The 18251-nt window shown below is 35.6% G+C and overlaps 1 protein-coding gene across 1 annotated transcript in view; it reads right to left on the bottom strand.

The window, feature by feature from the left end:
- tspan18b (tetraspanin 18b) overlaps positions 1–18251 on the bottom strand; it is a 52890-nt gene that overhangs the window by 7501 nt on the left and 27138 nt on the right. Inside the window, 1 exon segment of the mRNA XM_051135055.1 lies at positions 2659–2754. Coding sequence (XP_050991012.1) covers positions 2659–2754 — 96 coding nt within the window.

Below are 18251 nucleotides of genomic sequence, written 5' to 3'. Positions count from 1 at the left end.
TTGGTAGTTGTTACTTGTCCACTAATGGCGCAAAATAAAACGCTCTTACATTCAAGACACATTCTGTGAAAGCAACATCCATTTAACATCCTCTAATAAAATAACATCTTTTTTAAACTGGAAATAAAAAAGATAATGACTGCTGATTATTTTGCAGTGCAGGATTAATGATTGCGATAAACATGAAAAATTACCACGCACCACAAATTGCTGTTGTTCGCACATTACTTGGTAAAGTGAACACAAAGGTTAACGTGCCACCGAGCAGAGAGAGAATACTAATGGGCTCTACTGCTGAAAATAAATCATTTTTGAGTAAACGGCTACCGAAAGTAACGCTTCCAGAGAGGAGGGGGAAGGTGAATGGATAGAGGAGCATGAGGAGTTTAAACAGGCGAGTCAAAGACAGTCGAGTGGGGGCTGGGAAACACTGCTGTTTCTTTTGCAGCTTCCCACAATCCTCTACCTGTCAAAGTGATACCCTTCCTCCATACCATCGTTCATAGACACACACACACAGATGAAGGTTTGAGCAGACACCAGACTGGTGATTAAGCAGCTCAAGAAGCGCATATGTGTGTGTGTGAATGGGTTTGTGTGGTGTGTTTTGAGATAAGAGCCTCACACAAAAACATGTTCCTCAGTCTCTCTCTCCTGTGAGCCAAACCTGGGATTCTTTTCATGGATGGCATTAAGCAATGTGTCTGTCAAGGCGAGTCCTGTCACAGCAGCTATTTTTGTCATAAACAGTTTGACTGTATCACTAAATTGGTGTTTTAATAGTTTTTAGGGTTGAATAAATATGAGCATCTGTTTTCGGCTTATTAAAAGGATTTCAGAGAATTATTTTAGCATTTATTTTGAAAGAAAACAAGCTATTTTATTGTTAGCGTCGCACTTACGTGTGTACATCACATTATTTTTTGCTGTTGCGAGATAATTAATTCAGTCAAACGAAATGAGTCCAAGTCTGTCTCAGTTTATGCCAATCCCACAGTGGGCATTTATGTTGTCAACCTAGATAGATGATCAAAGAAGCACTTTCTGTCTCTTCCCTCTTTCTCTCTCTTTGTCTGTTTTGCTTTGAAATGTTTAAACAAGTAGCAGTTCTGCTACAAATCTGTGAATCACAACAGTCTACAGGCTGAATCTTGGGGGAAATATAAAGTCAAAGCATATCTTTATGAAAAGGAGGACCCTTTAGTATGTTTATTATGCAAATAACACATATTTAAAACAATATACACTACCAGTCAAAAGTTTTTGAACACTACGATTTTTAATGTTTTTAAAGAAGTCTCTTCTGCCCATCAAGCCTGCATTTATTTGATCTGAAGTACAGCAAAAGCAGTAAAATTGTAAAATATTTGTACTATTTAAAATATCTGTTTTCTATTTGAATATATTAGAGCTGGCAAATGATTAATTGTGATTAATCGCATACAAAATACAAGTTTGTGTTTGCCTAATATATGTGTGTGTACTACGTCTAATTATTATGTATATATAAAATACACACAAATTACAGTATATATTTAAGAGAAACGTTATTTATGTACAAAATATTTTATATATAATATAAATTCTAATTTCTAATTGTAAATCATCAAGAAGATTGAGCGAGTGCGGATCCTTTACTTAAATATATATAACATAAATTCTATAAAATTTATAATAAATACATATACTTGTAAATACTTCTTAAATATATACATGAATGTGCTTGTATTTATATATACAAAGTTACACACAGTACACACACATATATTAGGCAAAGTCAAACTTTTATTTTGTATGCGATTAATTGCGATTAATCGTTTGCCAGCCCTAGAATATATTTAAAAATGTAATTTATTCCTGTGATTTCAAAGCTGAATTTTTAGCATTATTACTCCAGTCACATAATCCTTAAAAAATCATTCTAATATTCCGATTTGCTGCTCAAAAAAAAAAAATATATATATATATATATATATATATATATACATATTATTATTATAAAAACAGTTGAGTAGATATTTTTTCAGGTTTCTTGGATGAATAAAAAGTTCAGAAGAACATCATTAATCTGAAATAGAAATCTTTTGTAACATTATAAATGTCCTTTTCATCACTTTTGATCAATTCAAAGCATCCTTGCTACATAAAAGTATTCATTTCTATAATATCTTTCCCAACAACAACAAGAAAAAGTATACAGAATCCAATCTTTTGAATAATATAGTGTATACTGTTGCAAAAGCTTTTTAGATAAATGCTGATCTTTGGATCTTTCTATTCAAAGAACCCTGAAAAAAGTACTGTAATAATGTTTAATAATAATAATGTTTCTTGAACAGCAAATCAGCATATTGGAATGATTTCTGAAGGATCATGTGACACTATAATACTGAGTAATGATGCTGAAAATTTAGCTTTGATCACAGAAATGAAATCACATTTTCAATACAAAACAGTTATTTTAAATAGTAAAAATATTTCACATTTTTTCTGTTTTTGCTGTTACTGTTCAAAAACTTTTGACTGGTAGTGTACTTTTGCAATTTTTCACATTCATTTTTCTTTGAGTAGTCTGTATCTTTCCCTTTATACTCGTCTATACTTCTCTGCTAGATCAAATGCGAAGTGTAAGTCAAAGTGTGACAGATAAATACTCACAAAGATAAGGAAGTTGAAGACAAACATGAGGTACTTGATGCAGCTGAGGCAGTCTCCTTCCATGCTCGTCCCCCTCGCTGAAGCCTCCCCGAGCCCCTTGGAAGAAAAACAAACATAGCGTCATCTTTGAACTGATCTTAATCAGAAACACTCACAATCGAGGCTTTCATGTACATATTGACACTCGGCATAAAAACATTTGTACTAAAACGCTCTATAAAAACTTAAAAAGGTTCACTCAGTTTGTAGACCACAGAAAGAAGAAACACCAGCATCAAAAAAGGCTTTTCCCATAATCCTGTATTCAAAGTGCATTAAACAAGGTGAATTCAGGGTTCCCATGTGCATACTAAAACGGCCATACTATTTTTAAAGGCACAGCCTTCCTTTTAGTGTAATTAATGATGAGAGGCCCTTGTATTTCAGCAGACCATCCCTCTACCTGAAAAAGCACTCTCTGGGATGAAGGCCTATTACGGCGCCACTTTCCTTAAATGAAATGGGGCCTTTTTCATTAGTTCTAGGCGAGCGCTAACAGCAAGCACTAGCAGAGCTACCCTACCATTACTCAGACAGCACAGAGAGGGTGTATTACAGGAGGGTGTCATCCTTAAATACATGTTCGAGTGCAACCTTATCTCACTGTGCAGTGCTAATACCACAAGTCTTGTTGCGAACAACAATACACGATGGATCGTAAACATTATTAATAGATATGGTAATCATAGCAGTGAGAACTCTGTGGAGAAGAGAGGCCGGGAAAATCACTTGGGTGTGTTGACTTGAGCCAGAAATAGAATGTGGCTTGATGTCAAGTACACTAGCCGTGACCTTCCTTCTTGTTTTCTTTGTATTTTCGTATCTTGTCAGATGCATTCCCATTATGCTCTGGCGGAACTTTCTCAAAAGAGGTTTTTGGCTCGCCCAGTGTTGTTTTTCTGGCTCACCCTGTATCACCCAAAGTGGTTTTCTTAGAGCTCTATAGATATTTATTGAGGAGATGAGGATGTATCTGCTATCTGCCAAAATGGAATTGTCTGTAGCAAAGGTTTTAAATTAGACTAAAAGGAGGTCAGTTTATAAACATTACTTATATTCTCACAAAAAAAAAATATATATATATATACATATATATATATATATTTGTATATGTAATGTATATTGCAATGTTTCTCTTCAAGTGTTTTTAAGCATTTTACACGTATTCCAAAATAATAACTGAAGGCAGTAACAATTTAAAATATTTTACATATGTTTACATACACCTTGCAGAATCTGCAAAATGTTATTTTACCAAAATAAGAGGGATCATACAAAAAGCATGTTATTTTTTTTTAGTACTGACCTGAATAAGATATTTCACGTAAAATACATTTACATATAGTCCAAAAGAGAAAATAATAAATAATAATTTCACCCGTTCAAAAGTTTACCTACACTTCATTCTTAATACTGTGTTCTTACCTGAATAATCCACAGCTGTTTTTTTTTTTTTTTAGTGATAGTTATTCATCTAGTTTGTCCTGAATAGTTAAACTGCTTGCTGTTTTTCAGAAAAATCCTTCAGGTCCCACAAATTCTTTGGTTTTTCAGCATTTTTGTATATTTGAACCCTTTCCATCAATGGCTGTATGGTTTTGAGATCCTTCTTTTCACACTGAGGACAACTGAGGGACTCATATGCAACAACTACACAAGATTCAAATACTCAATGATGATCCAGAGAGATACACGAAGATGTGTACATTTTTCTTATTTTGCCCAAATATCATATTTTTTTTCCATTTAGTACTGCCCTTCAGAAGCTACAGAAGATACTTACATGTTTCGCAGAAGACAATATAAGAAATTTACTCTGATCTTCAAATTCCAAAAGTTTTCACCCCCCAGTTCTTAATGCATCATGTTTCCTTGAACCTTCTGTAATAGTTGCATATGAGTCCCTCAGTTGTCTTCAGTGTGAAAATATGGATCTCAAAATCATACAGTCATTGTTGGAAAGGGTTCAAATGCACAAGAATTCCTCAAAAACCAAAGAATTTGTGGGATCTAAAGGATTTTTCTGAAGAACAGCAGGCAGTTTAACTGTTCAGGACAAACAAGGGACTCATGAACAACTATCACTAAACAAAAAAACATAGCTGTGGATCATTCAGGTAACAACACAGCATAAAGAATCAAGCGTATGTAAACTTTTGAATGAGGTCATTTTTATACATTTACCTATTATTTTCTCTTGTAGACTATATGTAAATGTCTTTTATGGAAATATCTTATTCAGGTCAGTACTAAATAAAAAATAACATAATTTTGGTAAATAATTAACATTTTGCAGATTCTACAAGGTGTATGTACTTTCAACCTCAACCTGTATTTCAGGATGTGGGTACCTCACAAAGGGATCATCATATTTTGGGGTCTTTATCAAATATTTTGAAAAGCCCTAATGTGGCAAACCTTGTTGCTCTTATCCAAAATAATGATTTTGTAAAATGATGATCTTACAATTCTTCATTGCCCAAAGAAATAGACCTGCAGCCTGTGTTTAATGGATCCTTTCAATTAAATGGAGGGCCCAAGTATCAAAAGTGTCGGCAAAGTGCTTAGAGCACCCTCAGGGCAATTAGTGTTTTAATTACCCTCATTCTTAATAAAGGCCAAACCAGGAGGTTTTAATTAGGGTTGCATAGATTAAAGCTTTCATTAGCAGCATCTGATGACCTCTCTTGTATAATTCGATATGTTCTTTGCAGGTCGGCACAGCCATTAGCAGCTGGACGTGGGAGCGTGGGCTAAGAACGGTGTAAAAAAGCTTTTAAAAAGTGGGCCTGCAAAATTTGGATCCACATCTGAGAAGGCGTTTCTTTGGTTTTGTGTAAAAACTTCAGCATGATGCTTAGCTTGCTGAGTGCAGGAGACCAACACACACTCGCAGTTGGAGCGCACTGGTGTAAAGCATCTTGGATCCCAGTATAAATCAAACTGCCTGCGGATCGGAGCTGGCTCTGGAGAAAGTGCAGAATAAACAGGGTATTTTTCCCAAGACTCCCACAGCACTGCAGTCATCATCAATCAAACACACAAAGCTACATATAACAGGAAGGTCTGCAGTGAAACTACATGCTCGTTGCAGCACATTTGCACAGTCCAAAGAGCTTCAGCGGTGAAACACGCAAATCCAACAAGACTGATTTGTGTTCAGCTCATTATTCCAAAGCCTGGGGTCTCTGATTATGAGACCAAAAGCGCAGTGTGTTTTTTAAGTTCCAAGAATCGTCTTTGAATTCTCGTACACAACAAAAGCAGAAGCACATTCATCAAAAGTGCAGAAATATCTGAAGCGAAGCAAAAGTGAGGCCAGATCAACAACATGTGTGTATACGAAAGAGACAGACATTAGCTGACACGTGCACAGTCAGTACCCACAGAAAGAAACAAACACACCCTACCCCCACTTTCGAATAAAACTAAACCCACTCTTTGTGTGATACGTTCACTGCTATACAGTAGTTAACATTGCGAAATCTTCTATTTTGGTTTTACTGAACTACAATCTAGAGGAAAAGTAATTCCAGTTAATATTTCCTGACTGAAAATCCACAGACATAACAAATTAACAGCAAAATTGTAGATAAGAACCTTACATTTGGAAGTGAATAAATGTCATAAATGTGTTTTAGATTCACAACTTCAATAATGATCCCTTCACTGCAGGGTTTCTATCCAGGAAACGTGTTAGTTACTATAATGATTCACAAGTAGAGGTCAGTTGTAAGGAGCTCATTAGTGGAATTGTTTTTCATCTGTGTTAACTTCGCATTCGTGCAATGCAAAGATTGAACGCTTATGCCAATTTTTTTTTGTTCCAACAATATTTTTGTCTTCATTCTTGTTGTATACATATATTAGACTATGGGGGGGGGCGCCATTTTTTCAATGATTTAGTTTTATAGCAACACAACTTGGAAAATAAAATACTGATACAGTGACACATTATGCGGCTTTTGGTTGCAATTTTCAGTCGAAGGGCAACAAGAGTAGTGATGTATGTCTTCACTTCTTTCATAGCGATACGACGAAGAGAAAGGAATGGGAAGATGCCTGTGGATGAATAAAACTTCCAAAAGACTTGAGTTTTTGTTATCTCCACTTTGGCCCTGATGGCTTTTAGGCTTTTAGCAGACCACAGCTACTGAAAGAGTTTACAAAACGGCAGAGACAAGGAACGCTAGATGCCATCCTGGCAGGATGTAAACATGCAGACGCTTGTCATGATGCTGCAGCCACTGAAGGAGTTTCTCAGCGTGGATTTGAAAAAATGACGCCCCCATAGTCCAAAATATGTATAAAATGATGTGGATTTTTAAAATAACATAAATCTTTCATAGGTTTTCTACTACATATTTCAGTAATAGCATCATTTACATTATATTAGTCCATACAAGTCTTAATACCCAGGGTTCCTGTTAAATTTTTCAAAAAATTTATTGGAATCAGCAGTTTAAATCATTTAGAAAAATTCTGTTATTAACAACAGAGGTATACATTGTTTAGGCATTAACGCTGTTTGGAAACCAGTGTTAAACCAGTGTTTATGGTAACTTTTACATTACAGTTCAAATAATGCAGTTCTAACAAAAACCATGGTTTTCTCTATTCCAAGACTTTCAAGGACTTTTTAAGCACTACTTTTTTGATTTTCAAGAAACCAGAGATCTCACTTATGGTTTGATGTTTTCTACTGTTTAACAAAAAAAAAAAAAAAAAAAAGCGTGAAACCTCTTCGAAGTCCTGATCTGAATTAAATGATTCGCAAACCGCAATTTGAAGGCCAAATCTGAATCAAATGATTCATGATATGAGATCCATTTGGAGCACTTCAAAACAGTGAATTATGTTATGATGCAATGTTTTTTTTATGGTTTTTAAAATCATTACAAGCGATGTTAAAAATTCGAAATTAATGGCTCTTTTAATTTGATCTGGTTTTTGCTAGTGAATCACTTGAAATGAAAAGAAGTCCAACTTAAATGACTCACTCAAATGATTTGGTTCATATGTTCCTCTTTTTGCATCTTCAGCCTTGTTTTCACGACACTGTCAGTACTACTGCTGGTTTAGCTTGACAGTTTTATGACATTAACTGAAATAGGCAAAAAAGTATGATTTTTTTTAATTGTGTGAAAAAATATGTGCTTAATAAAAAAATTAAGCACTTATTTCATACATACGTTGTCTTTCAATAAACCTCTTCAGGAATATTGCTATTTTCAAGGGTTTTCCAGGCCTTACATTTCAAAAAGTCAAATTCAAATACTTCAAGCACTTTAAAGGGGTCATCGGATGCCCATTTTCCACAAGTTGATATGATTCTTTAGGGTCTTAATGAAAAGTCTATAATATAACTTTGGTTCAAAATTCTCAATGGTTGTGCAAAACAACACTCTTTTTACCTTGTCAAAATGAGCTCTGCAAAAATCATCCCATTCTGAGGGATTGTTCCTTTAAATGCAAATTAGCTCTGCTTGCTCCGCCCCTCTCTTGCTCTCTCCCCTCGCGCTGTGGAGTGACGAGCCTGTTTACTTTAGCTGCGTTTAGCCGCTAAACTTGCTAACTAGCATGTTATTAGGAAAGGCGATCGCAAAGATTCATAAAAAAACCCTTATACACACTTCTGCTGTAAGTGAAGCTGGATCACAAATGATTCGCATGAACATAGACAGATATATGTAGATTGAGAGCCGCATTCCCTTCACAAACAAACGTACTCCACTTTATCTTCAGCGGCTTAGGTGTCAGGAGTAAATGACGACCACTATGTTCATTATTACATCCAGCAATACAACACCTCAACCACTCAATCTGAGATATTCTTGTCTAACTTACATCCCTGCTCCAGCATATAAACAATGGAGGTCGGACTGTTACAGCTGATCTGAGGTAAGACGCTCATGTCAGTCAACTATGGTGGGAGGGGCCTCTGTCGGTGTGACGCCAGGCATCTGAGAATGGCTATTCTGACAAAAGAGTGAATTTGCCCCCAAAACACACACACAACTAAAAAAACTCTTTTTATGTATCGTATGAATGGTGTATTTCATTTGTACATTTGTATGTATACAGTAAGCACTAGAAACCACCCAGAACACCCTAGAAACCACATAGCAACAACTACAACACCATAGCATAGTTGCTGAGAGTTCTACAAACGCAATTACCACTCACATATCCTTTAGAAAATGAAAAACCGAGTTCGCAAGCTAAAAGTCACTGAGGTCTTCCTTTTGAAAACCACACTTTTTTAAACAAATAGGCTGAAGAGACTCTCCTTGAAGTTGACACTTTTACCAGGATTAATCCACTCTCTGCTTTAGTCACTCTTACCTTGCTAACTGGGACAAGATCATTAGCTGAAGGACGAGGACACTTTGTGCTGGTCAGCCGTCCCCCATCAGCCATGAGCTTGCATACATAAAGACCAATATAGCATGAAACACAGGATTCACAAGAGCACTGAACTTCTTCACCCTCAGTGAATCAAATGATTCCTAATTGTTCTTTTCAATGCACGGCTTGAACAGCTAGTGACAAATACGCTCTGTCTGCGTGAGTGTGTGTGCACATCAATAGTGCTCCGTTCAAGAAAATTCAGCAAATCTAATTTTCCGCGTAGACGTTTTTATAATACATGTGAAACTGGAAAACATTCTAGCTGTGTTAGGGGAAGGGCTATGACAGCATTGTCTACCCAGCAGGCATGTATAGTCCCTTAATGAACCTCCAATTAGGGCTGAATAAGTCACATGATTCTCAGCTTTGAAGTCTGCATAAGTTAAAGCAGTTAGAGCATGTTCATAAAGAGGGCAGGTACCTCACATGTATCAGAGAACACGGTAATGACTAACTGGCTGTATAATTAATGAAAACTTCAGCCTATAATGAGCCTAAAGCTTTTAGTGGTTCATCAGTGATCATTTGGATAAGACAAGTGATAAGAACCGATGGATTTCTTGTCCTCTGGAGGAGAATTTAAATGTTGAATTGGACACAAAAAGCCTGCAGTGCCAAAGCTCATTCATTTCACCAGCTGACTCAAGAACAATGACCTGATTTAGATATTTAGAGAAAGCCCCCAGTGAAACCAGAAATATGACTTGATGTTATTCAGACAAAAAAGGGGTGTAATCGTGAGTATACTGTTACTTTTATACAAAAATTCAATAAAGAACATGCTAGTGTTGTGCAACTTGTTTTAAGCACTGGTAACTTAGTCTGGTTTTGCTTAGCCAATGCAAATAGAGCCAAACAAAGTGCCTCCGAGCAACACTTTCTGAATGAATAGGGATTCTTGAATTAATTGGTTGAATGAATGATTCAATGACCAAGGCCACATCCGAACAGTGTTTACTATATGAGTAGGTACTTCCTTTGAATAAGTACTTCATGACCATTAAAATAGTATGCTCTATATAGTGTGAATGTAATTCAGTGGTAGTTGTGTTGCTGCCATTCATAAATCCTCTCCTGTGGCCTCATGGGATATTAAAGTGTATACACACTGTATATGCACTTCAGAATCTCGCTAGAAGTAGTGGTTCATCTGGGTACTTTACTACTTTTTCAGCCTGCTATATAGTGGGAATGTATGTACAGTATGGTTGAAGGAACGATTCAATGATTTACTCAAAGACTTGTTTTAACCCCTTAATGAATCAGCATTTTTAACAAATTGGCTCAATGATTGACTTAAGTTACTTTTCCATAAAAACAATGCAAAAATGCAACATTTGTTGGGCTTTAGTCAGCATTTTTGAATGAACTGGCTGGCTGAAGGAATGATTCAATGACTCACACATAAAGACTTGTTTTAATTCCTTAATGAATTAGTGCTTTGTACAAATCGGCTGAATGACTGATCAAGTGACTTTCTCTTAAACACAATCACTACAGTACAAAAACAAAGCATATATACTTTGGGCTTTAGTCGCCATTTTTGAACGAACTGGTTGGCTGAAGCAACAATTCAACGACTCACTCATAAAGACTTTTTAAAATTCCTTAATAAATCTGTGTTGTGAGCAGTTGATTGATTAACTCAAGTGACTTTCTCATAAACAATGCAAAAACGAAATATACTCTGGGCTTTAGTCAGCATTTTTAAACAAACTGGTTTGAAGGAACGATTCAATGACTCACCCCTAAAGACATGTTTTAATCCTAATGAATCAGCATTTTATACAAATCAGTTGAATGATTGACTCAAGTGACTTTCTAATAAACAATCACTGCAATACAAAAGAAAAAGTATATGTTGGGCTTTAATGAGCGTTTTTCGAAAAAACTGATTGGTTGAAGGAACGATTCAATGACTCACTCATAAAGACTTGTTTTAATTTCTTAGTGAATCAGCTTTGTGAACAAATCAGTTGAATGATTGACTCATGAGACTTTCTCATTTCTCAACAATCACTACAATACAAAAACAAAGTACACTTTGGACTTTAGTCAGCGTTTTTGAATGAACTGGTTGGTTGGTTGAAAGAACGATTCAATGACTCACTCACAAAGACTTGCTTTAATTCTCTAATGAATCTACATTTTGAACAAGTTGGCTAAATGATTAACTCAAGTGATCTTCTCATAAGCACAATGAAATACTAAATAAACTTTGGGCTTTAGTCAGAGTTTTTGACCAAACTGGTTGGTTGAAGGAACAATTCAATGATTTACTCATAAAGACTTTTTAAGTTTTAATCCCTTAATGAATCAGCATTTTGAACAAATCGGTTAAATGATTGACTCAAGTGACTTTCTAACAAACACAATCATTACAATACAAAAAAGAAGTATATTTTGGGCTTTAGTCAGAGTTTTTGACCAAACTGGTTGGTTGAAGGAACGATTCAATGACTCACGTATAAAGATTTGTTTAAATTGCTTAATGAATCAGCTTTTTGAACAAATCGGCAGAATGATTGACTCAAGACTTTCTCATAAACAATCACTACAATACAAAAACAAAGTATACTTGGACTTTAGTTAGCGTTTTTGAATGAACCAGTTGGTTTAAGGAACGATTCAATGACTCACTCATAAAGATGTGTTTAAATTCCTTAATGAATTAGTGCTTTGAACAAATTGGTTAAATGACTGGCTCAAATGACTTTCTCATAAGCACAATGATATATTACCTACTGTCACTTACTGGTATATCGAAGTAACATTCAGGAAGAGTCACTGTAAAACCCACGCCATTAATACACAGACTGGCAGTCTGTCTCAAACACATGAACACAAACAACTAGAGCAATACAGATGAGAATAGTTCCAGTGCTGTTAGACTGTTGTACAACAGACTTCAAGACTGTTGTACAACAATAATAATCAGTATTCATATAAACTGCATTATTGAACATCTTATGTGAGATTGTGTGTAATAAGCTTTCTAAAATGTTCTGTAGTGAGAAATGGAGTTCATTACAGAGATCATTGTTAAGATGCAGGTGCAGGTTTCAGATGAATAAAGCCACTTTATCTTTGTCAGTAGGTCAATGAATGCCGCATTCACTGAGGAGAGAAACCCAGTGGACTTGGGGAAATGGTCAGTGCTGGTAAAGTGAAGAAAATGAAAGAGGAAATCTATGGAAAATTGTCAACCTGCAACTTCCTGTATGAGTTATGACTGCCAAGCTATTCAATATAATGAATTTACTACTTAAATGCTGAATGAGGTCGATACGAAACCTAATAACTTCACACACATAATAACTGAGAAAAATTCTTTGTTCTTAGATATAAAAACACAGTTTAAACACTTCTGTGATCCATATACTTGTATCTGCTGCTCTGGTGAAGTCATCAATCCCAAATAGAGAAGATCACTTGCTCAGCAAGATCGATAAGACATTGATCGGTTGAAGTCCTTCTCCTTTGTCTTCTCAGCCTCTTTCTGTCTTTCAACAATGTGGATCACATCAACACTAGTTCGTTAATACAATAGGGATTTCCCATGGCACTGGACTTTCCCTTTTTATTAAATCAAACTTTAAGTCACTTGTACCGTGTAATTGGTTATTTAGGTAACACTTTCTTAGCATTTCTCGAAATGTTTAAATCTGCCAAGTGACGTACTTATAAAACAATTTAGTGTTCTTACACATGTTACCCTTTAAGGATAGCGTAATATTTTTGGTCTTGAAAGACCAGTTGCACAATCGTTTGCTTGGTAATCAAAAACATCCCACATTGCATAAGAATCTAATATAAGCTGGGGAATGAATGTCCAAAAGTAAATGAATTTCCATTTAGGGAACTCTGAACCTCAAAACCACAAATAAAATGAAAGAAAACATTTTCCACAATGACAATGGATCTCTGTCCTCAGCAGCAGGCTAAAGATACAGCACTGATTACCAGCACAGGAATTGAGAACTAAAACATTTCATAACAGCAATAAAATTTAGATGGTATGCAAATGAGCTATGTGGGAACGTAGTGATTCGCCAACTTATTCAACAACCAATCAAAAATGGCATCCAACAACCAACAGTCACTGTCAGTGTGAACGGGTCCTAGTGATTTAGTGTAGGTCAGCTTGTTTCCTACAAACATTTGCGGTCAAACTGACGTGACCTAAACAGTGAGGTTTGCATTAGTGCTGAATTGTTATGTGAAGGAAGAAACACACATGGAGAGTTGGACCACAAACACTGTGTTCGGCATGTCAACGCAAAAATAATTAAAAGTCCTACAGGGCAAATATCTTCTCCCCTTCTTCTCACCTCATTCCAAACGTCACACAAACTCAAGAACGTGAAGTTCAAACGGTCCACTCCCCCACATTTGAGCTCTGAAGTTCACATCTTACATCTTGGCTGATGTTTGAAACAGGAAAATGTAGTTTTGCCAAGAAGATAAATATGGAACCATAAAGCAAAAGGGAGGGACTTCAGCATATTTTTATGATAGCTTGGCTTCTACAGTCTAAGCTAAATTGGAGGGGGTTGGGATAGATGGACGGCCCTTTGTTTCTAGACGGGTGTCTGGCGTATCCACTTAACACCAGTTCCTGTCAGAGCAAACACGGAAAGCAGCAGCCTTCTGCAGATGGAGCACAGCTTGGACTAGCGTTTGTCTAATGAGTGATCACTCAGAGGCCTGTCAAACATGCCATCTGGAGGAGGACCTCTGGTCTGCCGTGAAATATGGAGTTTGTTGACACTCTGTGTTAAATCAGTCCCTTAGTGCATATGTTTGGTGATGACAGTCGTAAACACAAACGCAGACAGAAGATGACAGTGATATAGTTATTAGAAAATACATGGGAATTTAGTCTTGGTATGCATTATGGTTTGGAGTATGGTGAGGTCCAATTACTCAATTGGAAAGATGCATTCCAGCATGCAACATTACATTTCTGAAGAATCTGTGCCACAGTAAAGATATTAACTCAAATCATGTGCTTCTCCAGTGACAAAGAGCTCACAGAACAGACTGTTCATTTTTCTGACAGCCTTATGTTGAAAGATGTCCTAAATAGGAAAAAGCTCCTAGAATCTCAAGGGTACACCCATTACACAACTAAAAGAGTAAAAATATCTTGTTCAATTTTGAATCCACCAATCCACATGTAAACAGTGTGGGGTAAGACGGGGTAAGATGTTGTCCCCACATTTAATTTTTTCTCTTGATCATATGTCACTAAATCTCTCTTTTTCTCTCTCTCACACACACATTGGGTTTTCATATTTTATGAGGACATTTCATAGGCGTGATGGTTTGTATACTGTGCAAACTGTACTTTCTATCCCCTTTCCTTAACCCTACACCTAAACCTACCTGGAAACTTTTTGCATTTTTAGATTTTCAAAAAATCTGTGTATGATTTATAATCTTGTTATATTTGGTCCCTCATGGGGACCAAAAATGTCCATCTTTGTAACATGATGTCCCCATAATATTAATTTATACCTGACCCACATATCCACACACACACATACACACACACACACACACACACACCAACATTTATAGAATATGCAAGTTTGACATTTAATTCAAACATCATTATTTAAACATCATGAAATGTATATAATCTGGACAGTTTTTCTTAATTGATTAAATTTTTTAAGGGTCTGATTAAGCTTAATGAATTTATGATTCTCTGAAACTCATGTATGTATTTTTTTTTATACATAACAACAAATACATAACAATAACAATAATGATTATAAATTCAAATTTAATAATTGCAGGTTTTGACAAATGATAAAGATGCAATGCAATTTAATTAATGGAGTTATTACTGATATTTCCAGAAAAATAATCTTTATCATTTGCCATAACTTTAAAGAATTTATAGTTGTTATTATTGCTATCGTGACATGCACTCTTTGTTGTATAAGTATGATATTTACAATAAGTATTTTATACATATTGTAAATATCAGATGACGGCTGGATCAGGTGGGTTATTACCAGTACTGGGCAAGTTACTTTTAAAAGTAACGTATTACAATATTACGTTACTCCATAAAAAGGTAACTAACTGCATTACTCAGTTATGGAAAGTAGGACTTTCAAACGATTAATCGTGATTAATCACATCCAAAATAAAAGTTTATGTTTACATATGTGTGTGTGTGTACTGTTTATATTTATTATGTATATATAAACACACATACAAACATGTATATATTTTTAAAAAGTTAATGTATATTCATAATAATATATATTGTATAAAATAGAATATATATTAATATAAAGATATAAATCTAACATATTTTTTGTTAAATGTGTGTGTATTTATACATACATAATAAATATACATAGTACACACACATATAGCATGTAAATATAAACTTTTATTTTAGATGCGATTAATCGTTTAACAGCCCTAATGGAAAGTAATGCATTACGTTACTTTTTCTTAAAATTTATTTTTGGGGATTTTTGCCTTTATTATAATAGGATAATTTTGAACAGACAGTAAGCAAAGTAGGAACATGACTGGGAAGGGTCCTCGAACTGGGATTCAAACTCTGTTCGCAGAGCACCAACACTATATGTTGTCGCACTTGCCCACAATGCTTTCGGCACCGACTGCATTAGATAACTTTTGCGTTACTTTTTGGTACCTGGACTGGGTATGCTTACATATTTTTAATGAGAAAAACCCCAAAAGTTACATTTTTTATACAAGCTCAGGTTGAAGGAAGTTCCTTTTCTCAACACTGAGACAGGAGAGCTGTCAGTCAATAAATGTGAAAAAAAAAATCCACTGGCGTTACTTATTTAAAAAATAAGTAATGCATTACTAGTTACTTGAAAAAGTAATCTGATTACGTTACCCCCAACACAGGCACTTACCCAAGCAAGACACATGCTTTTCGATGAATTGCAACCACTATATTAGCAAATGCTTCCATTTATTTCACTTAATAAAATTGGATGATACATCATGCATGTGAACTTCATCTCTAAACAGGTTATGATTTATAACTAACTGTACATTGTTTTTAAGGTGGCGTCCCAGCGTCCCCTTGTTTTTCACCTTACATGGATCTGAAAGAATCATAAATGAAGTGGAAACGAACAAAATTAAATATGTATTGAGCGCCTTCTTTCTGAGGTACACTGTGAACAAGTCCCACATGATTAATGTGAAAATATTGATGTGAAAATTCTGAAATTACAGACGCCATTACACAGCATCAGACTCCCTGTTTGAAGTGGCCACTTGAGAATCTCCATCATTGTTATAGATGGATGGCGTAGAGATGATTAGTATGAAGAGTTACCATCTGTTATAAAACGCCATCAGTTTAACTTTAGAAACTGTCTGTGGCATCTACAGGATGGCTGATTTTCATTTCCATCTCTGCAGATGCTTTCTTTACCAAAGCAGCCTAAATGGCACAAAGGGCAAAAATAAAAGTCAAACCACCAATCTTCATCAACATAGCATTTTGCTTATTTGGCATTTGAGGCTCGGCTTTCAGGGGCGAACGGAGCGGTTGATGCATCTCTGTCAGCGGGACCTTTAACTTTGAGCACCACGTATGTGTATTCCTGATATGTGTGTGGAATTTTAATGCACTGAGTTTTAATGCAAATCAGTTCCCCACAAAGACCGGCTCCCAGCCATGACAGAGAGAAATAATAGATGCCGCTTCAGTATAAGACAATCACCTCTCTGCTGTTGACAGTGTCACAATGGCTTTGCGCACCAACAGCCCTCCACCAGCCAAACAACGCTGTCAACACAATGATTTCACTGCATTTCCACTCAGTTCATTTTAGTGAAGCATTTCCTTTTAAATGAAGCTTTCTGCTGGATATGGTGCATGAAAGGAGAACTGTGTGGAATAGGCTAAAATGACTTGCAGGGACTAGATTAATGTGGTATTGACTGATGAATTTACAAAGCAATTAATATGTATAGCAAAATCACTGCCCTAAATTGAGCAAATCCCATTTACACAGGTGAAATGCAATAGGTACTGATTGTGATTATCATAGCTGTGAAGAAAAAAACATTCCTATACACAAAGAGATGATGCATGCAATACAAGGTTAAAGAAATAGATAAAGGGATAGTTCATCCAAAAATGAAAATTCTGTCAATTATTCCTGTGATTTTTGGTTTCTTTGCACACAAAAACATTCTTGTAGCTTCATAAAATTATGGTTGAACCACTGATGTCACACAGACTATTTTATCTAATGTCCTTACTACCCTTCTAGGCCTCAAATGTGGTAGTTGCATTGCTGTCTATGCAGGGTCAGGCTCTGGGATTTCATTAAAAATATCTTTTTTTGTGTTTCGAAGATGAACAAAGGTCTTACGGGTTTGGAAAGACATAAGGGTGAGTATTTAATGACAGAACTTTCACTTTTGGGTGAACTATCCCTTTAAATGAACATATGCACTGAATTTGCAAATTATTATTTAGGGTTTTTTTTCCCATACAATGTGACAATGTCTGTCAAACTCTAAAAATGACCATAAAAAACCACCATAATAGTGGTTCAAATGAGACTTTTGAAGTCATATGTCACCTTTGTGTAAGGAACGAGTTGTTATTCACAGAAAATGTTCCTTTCTGCCAAAGCTCTGAAATCTTATCTGAGTTTACATTCAGATTAAAAAATGCAGGTTTGACGTCCTTGACACCAAAAACTATCGTGTTGTAGCCGAACGTGACAACCAAGTTTGAATATACAGTACAGAATGGAGAATGAAATCTGTGCTGTAGAGAACTGAAAATAGTTTTAGTGAATAATAAGCTAAATTTGAGTCTTTTCTTTACACAAAGTTATGGAATGATTTTAAAAGACGAGTGTTTTTAACACTAAATGGCAAAGAGCAACGTAAATATTTTTTTGGTTAAGGTGCAGTCACATTTACTGTCGTTCAATGGATTTTTGAGAGTAAAGTCCAGTCATTTCAATAGGAATCCATGCGACCAGGAATATTTCATTAGAGCCAAAAGATTTCACCATGTTGATTTCGAAACAGATTCAAGTTGCTCACATGGATTTGTTCTGCTTGGTTTAAAAGTGACTTCATACATCGCTACACTATTGACAATT

The sequence above is a fragment of the Labeo rohita genome, chromosome 18 (assembly GCF_022985175.1).
Source record: "Labeo rohita strain BAU-BD-2019 chromosome 18, IGBB_LRoh.1.0, whole genome shotgun sequence".
Lineage (NCBI taxonomy): Eukaryota > Metazoa > Chordata > Actinopteri > Cypriniformes > Cyprinidae > Labeo > Labeo rohita.
This window is presented reverse-complemented; position numbering and strand designations above follow the sequence as displayed.